The 18,293-nt window shown below is 37.1% G+C and overlaps 1 protein-coding gene across 1 annotated transcript in view; it reads left to right on the top strand.

Moving 5' to 3' along the window:
- BMPR1A (bone morphogenetic protein receptor type 1A) overlaps positions 1-18,293 on the top strand; it is a 155,622-nt gene that overhangs the window by 106,547 nt on the left and 30,782 nt on the right. The window contains exon 3 of the mRNA XM_007458361.1: positions 14,804-15,020. Within this exon, the coding sequence (XP_007458423.1) occupies positions 14,954-15,020 (67 nt within the window). The 5' untranslated portion in view covers positions 14,804-14,953. The remainder of the gene's footprint in view (positions 1-14,803; positions 15,021-18,293) is intronic.

Genomic DNA, 18,293 nt, shown 5'->3' on the forward strand with positions numbered 1-18,293 from the left:
AGGGAAGTCCCCAAAACCTCTTCTAATCACATCACTGGTCATTTTGGTGACCATCCCCCATCCTGAGTCATTCATTAACATAAACTCAGGTGTGGTCCATGAGGCTTGTGAATAACAAAGACACTTCTGTTACCCAGGAACCAGGCACAGAGACCAGACAAAATATTTATCTAACGATGACAAAACAGAATTTATCCCAGAAATCCAAGGAGGTTAATGTGTTAGTTATTGTTGCTGCATAACAATTCATCCCAAAACGTAAGGACTTGAAATAATGAAAGCTTAAATTGACTTACAGAAATTCAGGAGCAATTTACTGGGTGGTTTTGATTCAGGATATTTTGTGAGATTGTAGTTTTGTCAACAGGGGCTACATTCATTTAAAAGCTTGACTGGAGGAGAATCCACTTCCAAGATGACACAGTCTCATGGCAGTTGGCAGGAGGCCACTGTTCTTCACGGTATGAGCCTCTCCACAGATTCCTTGAATATACTAACACCATGGCAGCTGGGTTTCCCCAGAATAAATATCCAAGAAAGAGAGCAAGGAGAAAGCTGCATTACCTTTAAAGACCTAGTCTCAGAAGTCATACTTTGTCACTTCCACTTTATACTGTTTGTTAGGAGGGAATCTCTCAGTCTGGCCCACTCTCAAAGTAATTAGGTTCCACCTCTTGAAAAGAGGAATATGAAAGAATTTGTGGACATATTTTAAAACTACCACAGATAGCTTACTCTTTGAGAGAGCTCTCAGGGACTTCCCTGGCGGTCCAGTGGGTAAGATTTTGCCTTCCAATGCAGGGAATGCGGGTTCGATCTCTGGTTGGGGAGCTAAGATCCCACATGCCTTGCAGCCAAAAACACCAAAACATAAAACAGAAGCAATATTGTAACAAATTCAATAAAGACTTTAAAAATGGTCTACATCAAAAAAAAAATCTTAAAAACAAAGAGAGCTCTTAATACGGATTATTACTAATTAATTTATACATTAACACATTGAAGGAGGAAGCCACTGTGATTATATCAATAGATGGGGAAAAAACACCTGATGTAATTCAACCCCATTTATGATGAAAACTCTGATTAGCAAATGAAGAATAGAAGGGAACTGTAATGTGATAAAGAATATCATTAAATTTATAATTAATTTAGGAACAATTGATATACATGATCTTGAAGTTTTCTGTACATAATGTGATATGTTTTTCCATGTGTGAAAGTTTATTCTGTATCCTTCAGCAGTATTTTAAAATTGTCCTTGTATCAGTGTTATACACTTGGAAGTACAAAATGGTACAGTCCCAGAGGGGGTTACCAGAATATCTACCAAAAGTACCATTAGACCCAGAATCCCACTTCTAGAAATCTGTCCTTCAGAATTATTTACCCAAACAACAATAACAAAAGCATCTATTCAAGTTTATTTATTGCAGCATTGCTCATAACACCAAAACCTAGGAACAACCTAAAATGTCCATCAACATAAGAATGGATAAATACAGCTATAAAATAATCATAAAATGGAATACTATATAACAATTTAAATGAATGAAAAGGAACTATATGTATCTATGATGGTAATCACTCACAACGTTGAGTGAAAAATAAGCAAATTATAAAAATATACATATAGGATGATACAATTTTTATACGTCTATAGCAAATTTAACAGTATGCAAAGCAATATTATTTGGGATATATACCACATATAGTATAAAAGCATGTAAAGACATGAGTGTTAAATACCATAATCAGAATAGTGGTTCCCTCAGAACCAGGGAAAGGGTGGCGCTTCAGTGGTATTTGCCCTGCTTTACTCAGTACCTATATAATTAGGTGAAGTCTTTGAGGCACTATATTCAGTGAGTGTAGTTCATAGACTCATAGGATATGAGAGGTAGAAGTCTTCATGGTATTATTTATTTTACAGATGAGGAAACTAAGGCCTGGAGAGGGAAGTGCGTGGGCCAAGATCAGCTGGCCAATTAGGCAGAATTTGCAACTGAATCCTAGGTCTCCTGACTCTAAGACTGTGTTACATAACAATCCTTTCTTTAATAAAAATATAAGTTGATAAGTATTTAAACTAGGAGCTGAAAGAAAGATACTAGAAGGGAAAAAAGGACAAGTTAATGTCAAGACTGCCACAGAATTTCTTCATGAAAACACTCTAAACCAGCACATTCTAACCTAAGACATGTTCTGACAGTAAAGAAAATAAAATGGAGATGTTTCATCCAAAACGGGGAAAACTCTTTCTGGATTTCCAAGCTCTTCACATTAATAAGCCCGAATTTGTCATCTTGAGTGTTGTTTCTCAGACCTATATATAGGTTTGCAGGGTTTAGTTTCCTATAGTTTGTGGTTCATGCTTGTCAGGGCAGAACTGTTAACAATCTGATTTTAACACCCTCTGGTCTTATTCAGGGCCTTTGGTTACTTACAATTTACATATAAATATTACCTTTGAACCTTTACTTAATTGAAAGATTGCAGTTGAATTTAGATAGTGCTTTGAAGTTCCCTTTGTCAGACCACATTGTTTGTACCAAAGGACTGTATTTTCTTTTTGTCTGTGGTTATTTCCACAATTATTTAACTTGCTGTAACCATGTGGTACTGTCAGAATATAACCCAAGCCATTGTTTGCCTTAAGCAATATTTTAGATCTTGGGAAATAATGTTTACTGATACATGTCTTTCTTAAAGACCTTTTAATTGACTCAAATACACTCAAGACATTGAGTCTCAAGACATACTCAAGACCTTTCAATTTACTCACATATACTCAAACTTGAGTATATCCAGTGAAAACAGTGGAGAAAAGTTTTTTTTACTGGATCTTGACACAAGTCAGGGCTCAAAGTGAGCAGAAGGAAGTAGAGTGGTTTTTGTATTATTTCAGTTGTGTTGAGATAAGGAAACGGAATAGTTTATCCATAGCATAGCCCTTATGGGAAAGTCTCATTTGTATGTGAAAGTAAAAGGAATTGGCATAACGTTTTAACTCCTTCTGCTATACTCAATCATTCCCTCAGCAAATATTTATTTAGTACCAAATATGTGCGAAGCACCATCCTAGGTGCTACAAATACAGAGTGAAAAAGTAGACTTATACACCTGCCCTTACGGAGCATACATTCTGGAGCAGGTGGCAGGCAATAAACAAAACAAATAGTAAATTATATGTAAAATTACAGGTGACAAGTGCTAAAGAGAAAAAAAATATATCAGGGCTGGAAGATGGGAGTGCCAGGGATGTGGATGGGATTACAGTTTTAAATAGGATGAGCGAGAACCACTAAATAAGAAAGGGGTACTGAGTAAGCACTTGGAAGAGGTCAGGTGGCAAGTCATGTGGATAGATGTCTTGGGGAGGAATGTTACAGACAGAGGAACTTGCACATGTAAAGGTCCTGCAGCAGGGCCATCCCTGAAATGTTTGAGGAGCCAGGAGGCCCATGCTGCTGAAGTAGGGGAGTTGGAGTCTTGTTGGCCATGGTAGATTTCAGCTTTTACTCTGAGCGAGTTGGGGAACCATTGGAGGGCTTTGAAAAGGGGAGTGATGTGATCTGATATGCTTTTTGTCACCACTTTGGCCGCTGTGTTGAGAATATATTGTAGGTGGATAAGGGCAGAAGCAAAGAGTCCAGTTCTAGGAGGCTTTTTCAGTAATCCAGGCAAAAGGTTAGTTAGTGACTTGGACCAGAGAGATAATAGTGGATGTGGTGAGAAGTGCATAGGTTCTGGATATATTCTGAAGGTAGAACCAACAGGATTTGCTGACCCATAGCCTGTGGAGTATGAGAGGGAAGAAGGGAGTTGCCCAGAATGACTCCAAGACTTTTGGCCTGGGAAACTAGAAGTAGAGAGGCTGTTAGTTATGGTGAGAAAGACCAAAGGTCTAGCAGATTTAGGGGGTAAGAGGAGAAAGACCAGGAATGATAAATTATATAGCTGCTGATTACATTATTAAGTAAATTTTTATACTATTTGAGCTATCTTAAAAGTAATTCTATCTTGTACCAGTCTTTTTTTTTTTTGCATATGTGTTATTGAGTATCTTTTTCTGAGATATTTGACATTACTCAGAAGTACTAATTTTATGCTGATCTAACCCAGAATACTCAAGTGTACCTTTTCCTTTAATATTTGGTTATATCAGAAAAATTATCTCTCTCTGACCTAAAAAATAAAGAGAATTTATTGGCTGTTAACTGAAAAGTCCTTAAGTAATCCAGGTGTCAGGCAGGGTTGTTTGAGCAGCTCATTGATAGCTCCAAGGATCTGGCTTCTTTTACTCTCCCAGCTATGCCTCTGGTTCCCCTTCTGGTCCCAACGTAGCTGCCAGCAGCTGCTATTTTCTTATTCATGTTCAATCTGAAAGAGTGACTTTATCTCTTCAGGGCCAGCTGAAGTCCTTAGACCATGTTAGTACGGCTCACCCCTGAACTTTTCACTGTGGCATAGGAGATAGAATATGCTGATTGGCTTGGCCTAGGACAGAGCCTCTACTTCTGGTGCTTCAGGGAAACCTGTGTACAATGAATTTTTTAAAGTTGTAGACAGAGGGAAAAAAGTGGAGAAAAATGGTTGATTTTTAAATTACTTTTGCATTGTACAAGCACTGTGGTTAACACAGCAAGAATATGATTCCTTTTGTAAAGTGGTCAAATGAGAAGGAAAAAAGTAAAATAAAAGTAAAATTGCATTCAGACATTAGTTATTAAGATAATTTTTCTTCTAAGAGGCCTAAAACTATTGCTTTTCGAATATCTAGAACCTAAGAGGAAATTCCCTGGCAGTCCAGCAGTTAAGGCTCTGTGCTTTCACTGCTGAGGGCCAAGGTTCGATCCCTGGTCAGGGAACTAAGATCCCGCAAGCCTTGTGGCGTGGCCAAAACAAAATGGAATCTGATAGGTCGTTCTAGTCAAGAATAGTTGTTTCTCCACAAGGAGAGCCCTATTGGCATTTGGTTGAGACAATTCTTTGTTTTGAGGGATTGTCCTTGCACATTGCATTGCGTTTTCCATTTTGGGCCCTGGTCACTGTGTGTCCTGTCCTACCCCAGTCATTGTTCCAACCGAAAAATCACCTGTATATTTCCATATCTTCTTAGGGAGGTACAAACTTGCAAAAACGTGTGACTCTTTTTGAAAGGGTGTTTCATATTGCGGACATAAATACAGATATACTTTGATTTGGTTTCCTGAGTGAAGAATGGGTTTGTTTTTCGTTATGCTTGAAGTTCTGCTTTGACTTTTTTCCCCCAGTTCTAGAAGTTAGATATATTCTCCTTAAAAGTTGATTTAGCATTTGAATTAATTTTTTGGCCACAGGGATTTACTGAGTTAATTCCAAAAGTTTTTGATTAAATGTATTTCTAAGGAAAAGAGAAATGTTTTGCTAGCCAAATTTTGGTGCTCTTTCAAGCATTTTGACTTGGGTCACATAGGTTAGAACAGAAAGACCACCCAATCTTGAACAAATTTCTAACTTTGATAGGTTAAAATTATTTGTGGTGGGAAAAGTGAAATAGGTACTGAGTCTAGAATTCATTCCTAAAGCCAGAATGTCTTAGAATACTCTTTGAATGTATATTAAAACGCACTTTGTAAGCACTTAGGAAATGTTAGACCTCTTTGATGAAGTGAATATATTAAAAAATGTTTATGTGGTGTGTGTGGATATAGTCAGTCAGTTACCCTTTGAGATCTGTTTTCTGAAAGTTTTTGTATTAATCAGGGCCCAGTCAGGAAAGCTGAAACCACACTGGTTATTTTAACAGAGAGAATTTGGTGTAGGGAGTTGACTACACAGGTATTGGAGGATTGAAAAAGCTAAAGGAACACTGGGATTAAACTGAAATACTAATTGTGGGAAGCAAATACCACCCTTAAGAGGCTGAGGTTTCAGAATCTAGAAGCTCGGAGAAGGAGTGCCCCTGTGGAGCCCTGACCCAGTCCTCTGTTGAGGGAGCTCAGAGCCCAGCTACTGCCGGCTCCCGAGGACCTGCTCTGGGGTCTTGAGGCGCTGGCACTCAGACCCTGAGGTGTAGGCACAGTTGGGTCTGAACAGGGGCCATGAGGCTGGTTCTGGGAGTGCGGAAGGAAGCTGGAAATGGAATCTACTGCTGCTGCTATGGCAAAGGCTGTAGTTCAGATAACTCTGACAGGAACAACAAACAAAGTCAGAAAGATGAAGGTCCCTTCTTCCCTCCAGCCTTCTCTAGTTCCCCTTTTGGCAGAACCTATCAAGGAACCAGCTGGTAAAAGACTTGTTAGTGGTATCCCAGGTCAGCATCACAAAGCAGAATGGTTAGGTTTTATTTGGGGGCCCGGGGGGTGCTTGTTATTGCTTTGTTTTTGCTGAAAAGCAATAGTGTAATAAGGGGCACAGTAGTTACCATTTTTTTCTCATTACCTGTCGCTCCTGACTATGCAATAGTGAATGGAATTTGAGCTTTCTCAGCAGCAGACTTGCTACTTATTGGTTGTGTGAACTTGAGCAAGTTTCTTAACTTTGCTGAGCTTCACTTTTTCCTTGCAGAGTTGTGAAGATGAAATAAAATCTTATGTGGCTCAATAAAGAATAATTTCCTATTTCCCTTTTGATGTACTTACTGGATAAAACACTGCACTTGGGAATAAAAGACCTGGGTTTTAGTTTTTCCTTCAAGTTACTAGCTGTATAGAATTCAGCAGGTCACTTTAGCTTCCTGAACCTGTCTCTTCTCTGTAAAAGTAGGAGTAATTTTACTTACTGTAAGGGTCATATACGTATGGTATAAGGCATGTAAAACTAACTTGCAAATTATTAAGATGGTGATGTGCTAACATAAAGTTGCCACTAAACACTATATATGATTTTCTCTCATTTAATTGGCACAAAAGACCTAGATCTGTATTATGCTAGACCCTGAACTATTCAGTAACCACATTATACTGATTTTATCTCTATAAAAATATTGTGCAGAAACAAAGACAGTATTGTTTACCATTATTCATAATATACCTATAGGGATGACCAAATTCTGTTGCCTCCTAGGCATTTCTGCAACTACTGATTCACTTTACCTGTTTTTTTTTGTCATTTGTGCTATTCCAGAGGAGAGACAGAAGAATAACACCCAGACCCCCTCAATTAAATGCTGGCATTAAGAATTTCTTCTGAGCACTGATGTACCAAAGATTGGTATACAGCATAATCTAGTTCTAATTATTTGTGAGGTTTTTTTGTTTAATAAGATTAAACAAACAAAAAAGCTTTGGAGAAACTAGGTTAGTGAATTGGTAGTACAAAGTTGAATGGTGTTTTGAAAATAGATTATCCCATTTTTTAAAATAGTTCATAAACAAAGAAACATTTATTGTGCATCTAATATTGAGGCCCCCACTGAGGGATATAAAACATCTAAGTGCATCAACTATAATAATGCCATACTAGTTTGTCTTACCTCTCTGTTCCTGGAAGAATTTTACTTGTGTTGGGGAGAACAGTTTCTTGGCACGGAAGGAAAGTGAAAGGTTTTGAATGAAGAGAGTTCAATTGAGCAGAAATACAGAGGTTAAATGTTGTTAAATTTGCTTTGAATAAATAACTGAGCATTGGGGAAAGGAAGGTCTAGTCAGAAGGTAATTTCAAGGGTGATGATGAAATTAGTGACCTCAGGGTAGATGAAGACATCACAGTTAGAAATGTCTTTATGAAGTGGAACTTCCCCATCCCTACTGTAGGTCAGAATTTAGCTGGATGGTTGGTTCTCTTAGCTCCTTTTTCAGACTTTACAAAAGTTCTCATTATGAATGTCTCATCCATCACTAGTTCTCACAGCATGGACTCCAAGGCAGGCTTTTTGGTGAGATTCCTGTGTATTACCACAGATACACTCATAAGTATTTATTTAAGCATGTTATTTTTTAAGGGTTTATGTTTAGATTTGGGTGACTTTTTTTACACTGATATAAAAATAACCTGAGTAGTGTTGCTCCATTTGTATGTGTATATATTAGTTTAGGAATTGATGGGGTTGGAGGTTAGAAATGGGGAGGGGATGGATGAGTTGCTTGTTAAGGGAAAAGACAATATTCTTATGCTAATCCAAGCTCTGGATCAGGAGCAAAGCAGCCGTGCAAACAATGGCTGTGGAGCCAGAAAGTCTGCAGTGAGTCTAGTCCTCAGAAAGCTTGTCAGACGAGGTGCCTGGAGCTGCCTAGGGGGAGGGACCCCTGGAAAATACTACTTTATGGAGTTGGCAGTTAGCCAGCTTGTTGAAAATTCCCAAACCTCACTACTAGAAAGTAAAAATTAAGGGTGGGGGGCTTAACAGGAAGAGGAAAGAATGACTTTAGTCTGTTTTTTCAGCTGACTTCAGCCTTTTCCTGTTTTGTTTTGTTTTGTTTTAATCCTGATTGAACTATTGGTTTAACTTTCTTGCTGTTTGCAAAGCTTTAAATTTTTTTATTTAAAAATAATGTATATTTTATTGAGTAATGTTGTTGTAGTCTTATTATCCTGAAAAAGAAGCCACCAACCTGTGTATATAGCAAAGGAAAGTAAATGTATTTAGATGCCTTTTTGGACTACTTAATAATAGCTTTTAAACATGAGAATCATTTAAAAATTTTGATCATGTGGCATTTCAAATGTCTGCATTTCCTTATATTCTTAACATTGCATGATCAGATATTTTTAATTTTCATGTAAAAATTCCAATGAATTCTAGGAATTTTAAAATATTTTTTATTTTCCGATGTTAGAATTATAAAATACTCAGTTTGAAGAATGGTTGCAAAATAAGGTTACTGTTTTTGCTATATCATGATTTTAGAAATAGTTAATATGCTAGGACAAATAAAGGGGAAATCATCAGTACTTCCGTTATGAATAACAACAGTTACAACAATAACAACTAACACCTATTATTTATTGAGTGCTTAATACCGAGATTCAAGGCACTAACTCACTTAGGTTAGTAATATTGTCCCCATTTTGTGGCTAAGGAAACCAAGATCTAGATAGTTTACGTAGCTTCCCCAAAATTACATAGCAAATAAATACTGGAGCTGATTTTTGAAACCAATAGACTGACATCAGAATTTACTTTCTTAAATTTGCCAGGATATTATATGAAAAGTGCCTTTACCTAGAACACAAAAGTGATGTCATCGTTATGGAATCCATAGTTTAAAAGGGCAAATTTAACAGTGTATATAGTGTGGAACTAGGGACAGTTTTTCCCCCACAAAGAAATGAACCTTACTTATTGAGGTAATTTAAAAACAAAGAATATACTCTGGTTACTCCTTTGAAAGAAAGATGTTAGTTGTATTATCCAGTTAGTTCTTTGAGCATTGTGACTATTTATGTTATACTTTTTTTTTTTTTTGGCCACACCACGCATCTTGTGGGATCTTAGTTCCCCTACTAGGGATTGAACCCAGGCCCTTGGCAGTGAAAGCGTGGAGTCCTAACCACTGGACTGCCGGAAAATTCCCTATTTATGTTATACTTGTATTGTTATACTCTGACTTGACTATGCCTTCCAGACTTCTGTCTTTTGGTTGACTGTGCAATAACTTATAGTGATTAGGCTTTTATTATTTCAACAAATTTCTTGGAATTGACTGTATTATAGGAATGAATGTTATCTACTGCTGCCCAACAGATTACCAAAAAACTTAGCAGCTTAAAACATCCAGCATTTATCATCGCATTCTGACCATCAGGAGTCCACCAGAGGCTTAGCTGGATGGTTCTAGTTTAAAGTCTCATAAATTGTGGTTAAGATGTCTATGAAGCTACGGTTACTGGAAAGCTTCCCTGGCACCAATGGATCCACGGCCAAGGTGGCTCACTCACATGGCTGTTGGCAGGAGGCCTCAGTTCTTTGCCACATGGGTCTCTCCATAAGGCTGTGTGGGTGTCCTTATTGACATGGCAGCTAGCTTCCCTAAGAGTGAGCAAGGAGGAATCTGAAGTGCCTTTTATGATCTAGTTTCAGAAGACAAACTGTTGTTTCCACCTTATCTTATTTTGTTAGAAGTGAGTCGTTAAGTCCAGTGGGAATTCAAGGGAGGAAATTAGGCTTCACCTTTTGAAGATAGTGTCAGAGCATTTGTGGACATATTTTAGATCACCATAATGATCTTTTGGTAGATTGGTGGGGTTTTTTTAACTGTGAAAAATATCACTTATGAATATTAGTTTATATTCCAGCTGTGGTAATATATGCTATATTAATATTGTACATGATGGATCCTGGACCATGAACTTATTTTTATCAGTGAATGCCAAGTAAATATATATGATGTTAATGCTTTTATTAATCTGATTTTTAAATGAACATTGGTGTTCTGGTGCCTTCTTCTCTTTTCATTCTAGAAGGCCATCTCATATAGAACCGTAGCTTTAAATATCTCTGTGCTGCTGACATAACAGATTTATATCTTCAGTCTCAAAAGTTTCCTTTAAGTTTCAGAACCAAATGCCCATTAGACATTCCCTTTGAGTAATTTCAAATGTCTAAAAATTGAACCATTGATCTCTTCTCCCCACTTTCTTCAAAATCCATTTGTCCCCATTTTCAGTAATTGCTCATGCCGGAAATGTAGGGATCTTTTTTGACCCCTCACTCTCCCTTACCCCCACATTTAATCCATTACCAAGGCCTACTGAATCTGTTTGTGAAATATATCTTGACTCCATCCACTGTACCACCACCACCCTAAGCTTAACCACTATTGTCCCTCTCCTAAACTGCTACAATATCCTTCTTAATGGTCTATTTCCTTCTGCTTTTGTCCCCTCCAGTTCATTACAGAGAAACCAGATAATTGCCTTCCTATCCCACTTACATTTAAATCCCAAATCCTTCATATGATCTTGCCTGACCTGGTCCTTGACTTTTCTGTCTCTTCAACCTCATCTTCCACTACATTAACCCTTGTTCTCAACATTTCAGAAACATTGTGTTCTCCTTTGCTCTTCTCTGCCTCAAGATCTTTGTGCAGGCTGCTCCTTATGCCTAGAACAAGCCCCCTCCCCAACCTCGTTTCTTTACCTGACTAAATAACTCTTTTATTCTTCAGATTGCACCTTAAATGTCACTTTCCTACATTGCTTCCCTTGACCTCTCTATCTGGATTAGATTAGGTCACTCCCCATGTCCCTGGAGGACCTGGCACTTTTCTTTTTTGCACTCACCTCAAGTTGTGATCACGTATCATTTGTATTGTCTTGTTTGATGTCTAAATATCTTAATTATCTTATATGACTGTGAACTCCATAAAGGCTCAGTCTGTTTTGCTCTCTCTCAGTATATTCTCAGTGTCTCATACAGAATCATGTATATAATAGGCACTTAATAAATATTTGGGAAATAAATTAACATTCAATAGCGAGAACACTATTCACTCAGGAATTCAGAGCTGGAAGGAATCTGAAGTCATTTAATTGGTCTAGTCTTGTTTGCATCATGCCTGTCATGTCCTTGACAGAGGTACATTCACACTTTATTCCTTTGATACTCTGTGAGCAAAGATCCCTGGTCCTTTCAGTTGTATCTCAAGTGTAGTCATTTCTCTGTCCTTTGCATTCTTGTCATTCTTCTCTAAAGTATTTGAGGCCTGACCAGGTGGGATAAAGTAAGATGGTTACCCTCTTTGATTATGGCAGTGTGCTTCTATCAATGCTTGATTAGATTGCCTTCATGTCTTAGAATTGTCATAAGCACTGATGCTTATTGAGCTTGTAGTCAGCTAAAACCTAACATTTTTCTTTTAAAGATTAGGGGCTTCCATTGTTAGATTACAAATGAGGCACTTGAAGCCATTTTACCTTTAGCCTTCTCTTGGCTGATAGCTGTTCTCCATACAAGTTGTTGCAGGGTTTTTAGTGTATAAAAATGTCTTGCAGATGGGATTGTCGTGTATAGCACCTGTTACTTCCTGTGCCAGGTTGGCAAATATGTTATAAACATGTCTGAGAGGAGGAAACTTTTATTAAGTACCTACTCTGTACCAGGCTTTTCTAAATACTTTATAATGTATAGTTTACATTATGTAATGTATGTAAAATATCCAGCAAGGCAGCCTAGGATAGCAGTTAACACATAGGCTTGAGAATCACATCTTCTTGATTAGAATTATAGCCCTGACACTTACCAGCTGTGTGATCTTTGATAAATTCCTTAAACTCCACTTGCCTTAGTTTCCTCATCTGTAAAATTAAAATAATAAATTGTGCCTATCTTACAAGGTGGTTGTGATGATTCTGTAAATTAATATATTCAAAGCATTGTAATGGTCTGCCACATAGAGGTGAACATATGCTAGCTATTACCTCATGTAGTTCTCAAAATAATTGTGAGTTAATATAATTCCAGTTTTACAGATGAGGAAACTCATTCAGAGAGGTGAAGTTACTTAGTTAAGGCAGATCCAGTATTTAAACTTGTGCTGAGAGTGGTAGAGTCACAGATGCTTGTGTAGAAGGAATCACACATGATCCCTTTCCTCTGAAAGGGACTGTGAGTGTGGCAGGTGCTTAGGGTCTCATCGACTGTACTGCAGGATGCCTTGGTTGTACTTGTAATGAGACAAGACCACATATTAGCTTAAATAAACTGATGAAGAAGCAGTGACACTGAAAGATGGAACCAGTCATAGCAGTCAGTTTCCTGACCAAGAATATGAGGCCCTTGAAGTGGAATCTGTCATACTCATATTTTTATTTCTAGCCCCTTGCATTGATGTATAATACATACTCAGAAAACACTGTTGGTGAATAAGTGAGTGAATGAATAAATGAATGAAGGTATGGAGAGAGAGTGAGAGCTAGGAAGAGAGGCAGAAATGATGCCAAGGTTTTTGGCATGGGTGACTGGAGAGATGGCACCACCCTCCTCTGTGATAGCAAATGGAGGAGGAGGGGCTTCCCTGGTGGCGCAGTGGTTGAGATTCCGCCTGCCGATGCAGGGGACACAGGTTCGTGCCCCAATCCGGGAAGATCCCACATGCCGCGGAGCGGCTAGGCCCGTGAGCCATGGCCGCTGAGCCTGCGCGTCCGGAGCCTGTGCTCCGCAACGGGAGAGGCCACAACAGTGAGAGGCCCGCGTATTGCGGGGGGAAAAAAAAAAAAAAAAAATGGAGGAGGAGGAGGCAGGTCTAGAGGAATGAGAAGGAAAGGTAGTGACTTTGATTTGGACAGGTGGGATGTAATCCTAGTGGAGATATTAATAGGCAAATAGAAATAAGGAGAGAGTTCAGTGTTGGAAATATACTGGAAACTTCTTTTGAATTTGAAACCTGGAACAAGTATCCCTAGAGTCACAATCCCATAATTTCAAGAAGTGAGTTTTCTCAAATACTGTTAAATCATATTACAGATGTTATTCTGTGATAATTTTAGACTTTACATCTTACTCTCTCAACATTATGTAGATGGAAATCAAATTAATTTCATAGTAGAGAAATTAGAGATTTTAGAATAAGCCATATATAAAATGTACAATATAAATGACATCTCACTGTAAACCTTATTTCCTCAATACTCTAAGTGCCTTTGGAGAGCTAATTCAAGTGAAAAATTCTTAGTTAACATAGAAAGCTTGGGATATTTGTGGTAGAAATCATGCCAGGATAATTGTGTTACAAATAAATAATATCATTTTCATTGAGGAATAATTCAGGCTGAAGTCAGTAAAATCAGTTGCCTGAACCAACAGGATGAGAGAAGAAACAGAATCATATTCATCTTTACACAAACTAACCTTTTTTTCTGTTACCTCTTTAACTATCTTATAATTGCCAAACCTTAATTGGGGAGGTTATGTTTCATGTGATCCATATGAAAAGCTCAGTTTTATCCTAATGAATTCAGATTTGTAGTATTTTAGGTAAATAATTTCATTTAAGATACATTTCTAATGTTTTTGCTTTAATGAGGAAGCATGCTGCATATTTAAATGTTTTTCTAGGTAGGCCTTCTATCTATAGAATACATTATTTATTAGAAAGATTCAAGGTGTTTTTATTTATCACATCTACTAGGATTGAAAATTTTTTGATGAGTAGCTTACTGTTTTATTTTTTAATTAATTAATTTACTTATTATTTTTGGCTGGTTTTTTTGGGGTCTTTGTTGCTGCACTCAGGCTTTCTCTAGTTGCAGCGAGCAGGGGCTACTCTTCATTGTGGTGTGGGGGCTTCTCATTGTGCTTGCTTCTCTTGTTGAGCACAGGCTCTAGGCACGTGGGCTTCAGTAGTTGTGGCACGCGGGCTCAGTAGTTGTGGCTCGCGGGCTCTAGAGTGCAGGCTCAGTAGTTGTGGCGCACGGGCTTAGTTGCTCTGCGGCATGTGGCATCTTCCCGGACAAGGGCTCGAACCCGTGTCCCCTACATTGGCAGGCAGATGCTTAACCACTGCGCCACCAGGGAAGTCCTAGCTTAGTGTTCTAAATTCAGCTCTTCCTGTTTTATTCTTAATATATTTAGAAATTTTCTTAATAGCAATAAAATAATTACTTTAGGGCAGCCAGAAAAGACTGTTAAGATTATTAGTGTTCTTATTTTACATATGGCTAATCTAAGGTCAGGAGAGGTGGCAACCTATTAATAAATTATTTAAGCTTTTAAATTACAGTGGCTTTTTTTTTTTTTAAACAATGATAACATTAATCTTTAATAATGTATTACATTGTTTAAAGGTATGTTTGGGCATTTGTTTTTCCTCTCCTAGTTTTTGAAAACTTTCCAGAATTCAGTTATATTCATTTCCTTCTTAATATTTTTATCTTTCAGGAATCAAGAGAAAGCAGTGGAAGTTGGTGTCATTGTCAAGTGATTGAGACCTTTTACAAGAAAATCTCATTGAATGAAAGTCTTTTAAATTAGTGACATAACAAGACTAGTTATTAAAGGTGACAGTGTAGAGAACGTTAAAATTGAACAATGACTCAGCTGTATATTTACATCAGATTATTGGGAGCCTATCTGTTCATCATTTCTCATGTTCAAGGTAAATCAGTGTTCATTTAAGCAGTCTTATCTCTTTTTTAGTAATTTATTTCTGTATATAAAAAACACTCATTCTTAGGACCGCTCTTTCAACTCATGTCCCGTTTTGAACAGTTAGGCCCAGTATGCCAATAGCTTTTAAGTATAGAGGCAAAGAACAAACACATGCCAAATAATTTTTGAACTTGACTATGATAGAAACATTTTCAAGTCTGTATAAAATCTCAGGGTCTTTGAACTTTGTGTATTATCTGTAACATAGGCATTATGATGTACCACACCAGGTCTTATGAGGATTAAATGAGATAAAATATAAAATAAAGTAGGTGACCTAGTGCCTAAGGGTAATAGGTACTCAAGACTTAGTTTTAAAATACCTCTCCCCTTTAAAATACAATAAGGAATAAATGTCAATTTTTAAAAAACATTTTATTTTTGTTAAGAGTTGAGAAACATAAATGGAATTTCTATGTGCCAAATATTAAAATTTCTTCAGAGTACTCAAAGTTTTATTTATGACTAATATTGTAATTTTACACTGTGCATTCACAGCTTAGAACTCCCAAACAGGAAGTTATTTTGATGACTCTTAGAATCAGATGGGCTATATATTTGCATATGAGCTTTTTCCCTGTATGGTTTAATTAGGACAGTGTTTTAAACTGAAGAGATAGTGGTATTTGGCAAAATGATTTTATATAGAAGTTACTGAACATCTCCGTTCTCTTAAGTTTATATCTTCACAGATTGTTCTTCATAATGTTTTGTTCAGAGTGATAATTAAAATCTGCTAATAAGAATTATGATTAACAGCATAAATCTTTTGACATTTTCATTTGAGTGAACAGAATAATGAAATCTGTAGCTTCTTTGTATTTTGTCTTAGGTTTAGTACCCATGCTGAGAATATAAAAGCACTCTTGCAAAAGCTACTTTTTTGTGTGAAACACCACATTATTTAATAAAACATCTTTATTTTAACGTCTTTTGTTAGATGCCTTGTTGATCAGTATCAACCAAAGCTATCATAGTTTTGAAGATGACTTAAATTAATAGTAACATTTGTATTTGCTATCTTACTCCCAGGTAATCAGTATTTAGTATTAAAATTTTTTTAATCTATATAGATCACATAGAGACAATATGATACAAAATTCTCATTCCCCATCCTAAGTTGTTATATAATAAACTTTTTTTTTTTTTGCCCACACTGCACAGCATGTGGGATCCTAGTTCCCCGACCAAGGATCGAACCTGTGCCCCCTGCAGTGGAAGCGCAGAGTCTTAACCAGCTGACCACCTGGGAAGTCCCGATACTTTTGTTAGATGAAATAAATTGGTAATTAGTTATCAGGCATAAGTGAAAAATCTTAGTAAGCATTATATTTCTCTGAAATATAAGTGAAATTTGTTACATTTCCTTTCAAAGAAGATTAGTTTGATAGTTCCCTTCAAATAATAAGATAAAAATATTTGCTCTTAAGGAAAATAACTAAAACCAATGTCGAAAAACTGGTATTTCGGACTTGCCCGGTGGTCCAGTGGTTAAGACTCCCTGCTTCCACTGCAGGGGGCACGGGTTCAATCTTTGGTCGGGAAGTTCCACATGCCGCGAAGAGCAGCCAAAAAAAAAAAGTTATTTCTTAGAGATTACTATGGATTGCTAGAGTGGTGTTATATAATATAACCTATAGCTCCAGCCCACACCAGGACTCATAATTTTATGCTTTGTAAACACAGGACTTGTGTGTTGAAAGAGATTGGCGTGTTCTAGGAACTGACACAGGGCTGTATGTTTGGGCATGATGGAGAGAGAGGTCCACAGGGTCCAAATCCTGCGGGGCTTCAGTAGGCCTGGTGAAGGAGGTTGGATTTTATTCTGAGTGTATATGAAGCCATTAATTGGTTTTAAGCAGGGAATGACAGGATCAGGTTTAGGTTTATAAGATAACTCTGTGCTATGTGGGAAATGGGTTGGAGGGGTCAAAAACAGAAGTAGGGATATCAGTGTCTTATCTTGGAAGTGACATGATATGATGGGCCCGGGTAATAGCAGGAACTAGACCAAAATGAGAAAAAGTGAGATATATCTTGGAGGGTGAGCCAAAGACCTGGGGAGGACCAGGTTTGAGGAGAAAAGTCAAGCATTCCATTAGTTAGTTTTGAGTTACTTAAGCAAGTCAAGGCTGAAGGGGTAAGTCTAGGAACCATCAACGAAGAGATTTATTTAAACCATGGGGATAAGTGCTGTCATCTAGGGAGAGAGTACAGAGAGGCTGTTGCTAGCTATTTTTCTTTGTATCCATGCCTCTAGTGAAATTTTACAACTTATAGCTCAGGTTTCTTTGCTTTTGACGCCCTAGGATGAGTTTGTGTTATTGGCTCCTTCCTTTGTTTACATAGCACCTTTGTATTATATCACTCTTTGAATTGTGTTTATTTATGTGCTTATTCCCTCCACACACATACACCTTTGTCTCCTTCCAAGTTTCTCAAGGACCACATCAGTTTCCAATATTCAGTAACTTGCCTGCACATAGTTGGCCTCTAATCAGTGTTTTGTTAATTAATACTTGAGATAATATAAACCTCAGATGCAAATTTTTATAATTAAAATATTTCTATCTCTTAAATTCAAACAGTGTTCTAGGAAGTTATGTGTATTAACCATCTGTAACTTTGAATTTTCCAGGTATTGGTGATCTTTTAGTATGATCTTTGTTATTAGTAATATCTTCATTTATACACTTTTATATTTAAGCCCTTTATTATACATTCATTTGATCTATATATAATCTCTTGAATTGGGCAGAAATTATTATCATCATTTTTTATAGAGACCTGAGGTTCAGAGACTAACTTATCAATGGAGATATTCAAGACTTGAATCCTTGACTTCTCACTGTTATTTCAGTGTTATTTCTCCCACACTATACTGCTTTTTCTATGTATCATTAGATTTTTGAAAAACTAATTGCGTGCGTAAATATATTATTTGCCATTTGGTCTCCATAGTTAAATTGATGCTTCCTTCTGTTGTTGTAATATGATTTTAAAACTGGTTAAGAGACCTCAGATATGCTTTAGTCCTATGGTCTTATTGAGTAAATGAGGCTTGAAATGACATGGCTTGTCCATGATCATCCAGCTAGACAAACGGTGGAGGAACATAGTAGACCAGAATCTAGATTTCCTCATTTCTAGCCCAGTGGATTTCTTCCCTTCCTGAAACTCTTCCCCACCCCCTTTTTTTTTTTTTTTTTTTTTTTTTTTT

Source organism: Lipotes vexillifer, unplaced genomic scaffold (assembly GCF_000442215.2).
Source record: "Lipotes vexillifer unplaced genomic scaffold, Lipotes_vexillifer_v1.1 scaffold437, whole genome shotgun sequence".
NCBI lineage: Eukaryota > Metazoa > Chordata > Mammalia > Artiodactyla > Lipotidae > Lipotes > Lipotes vexillifer.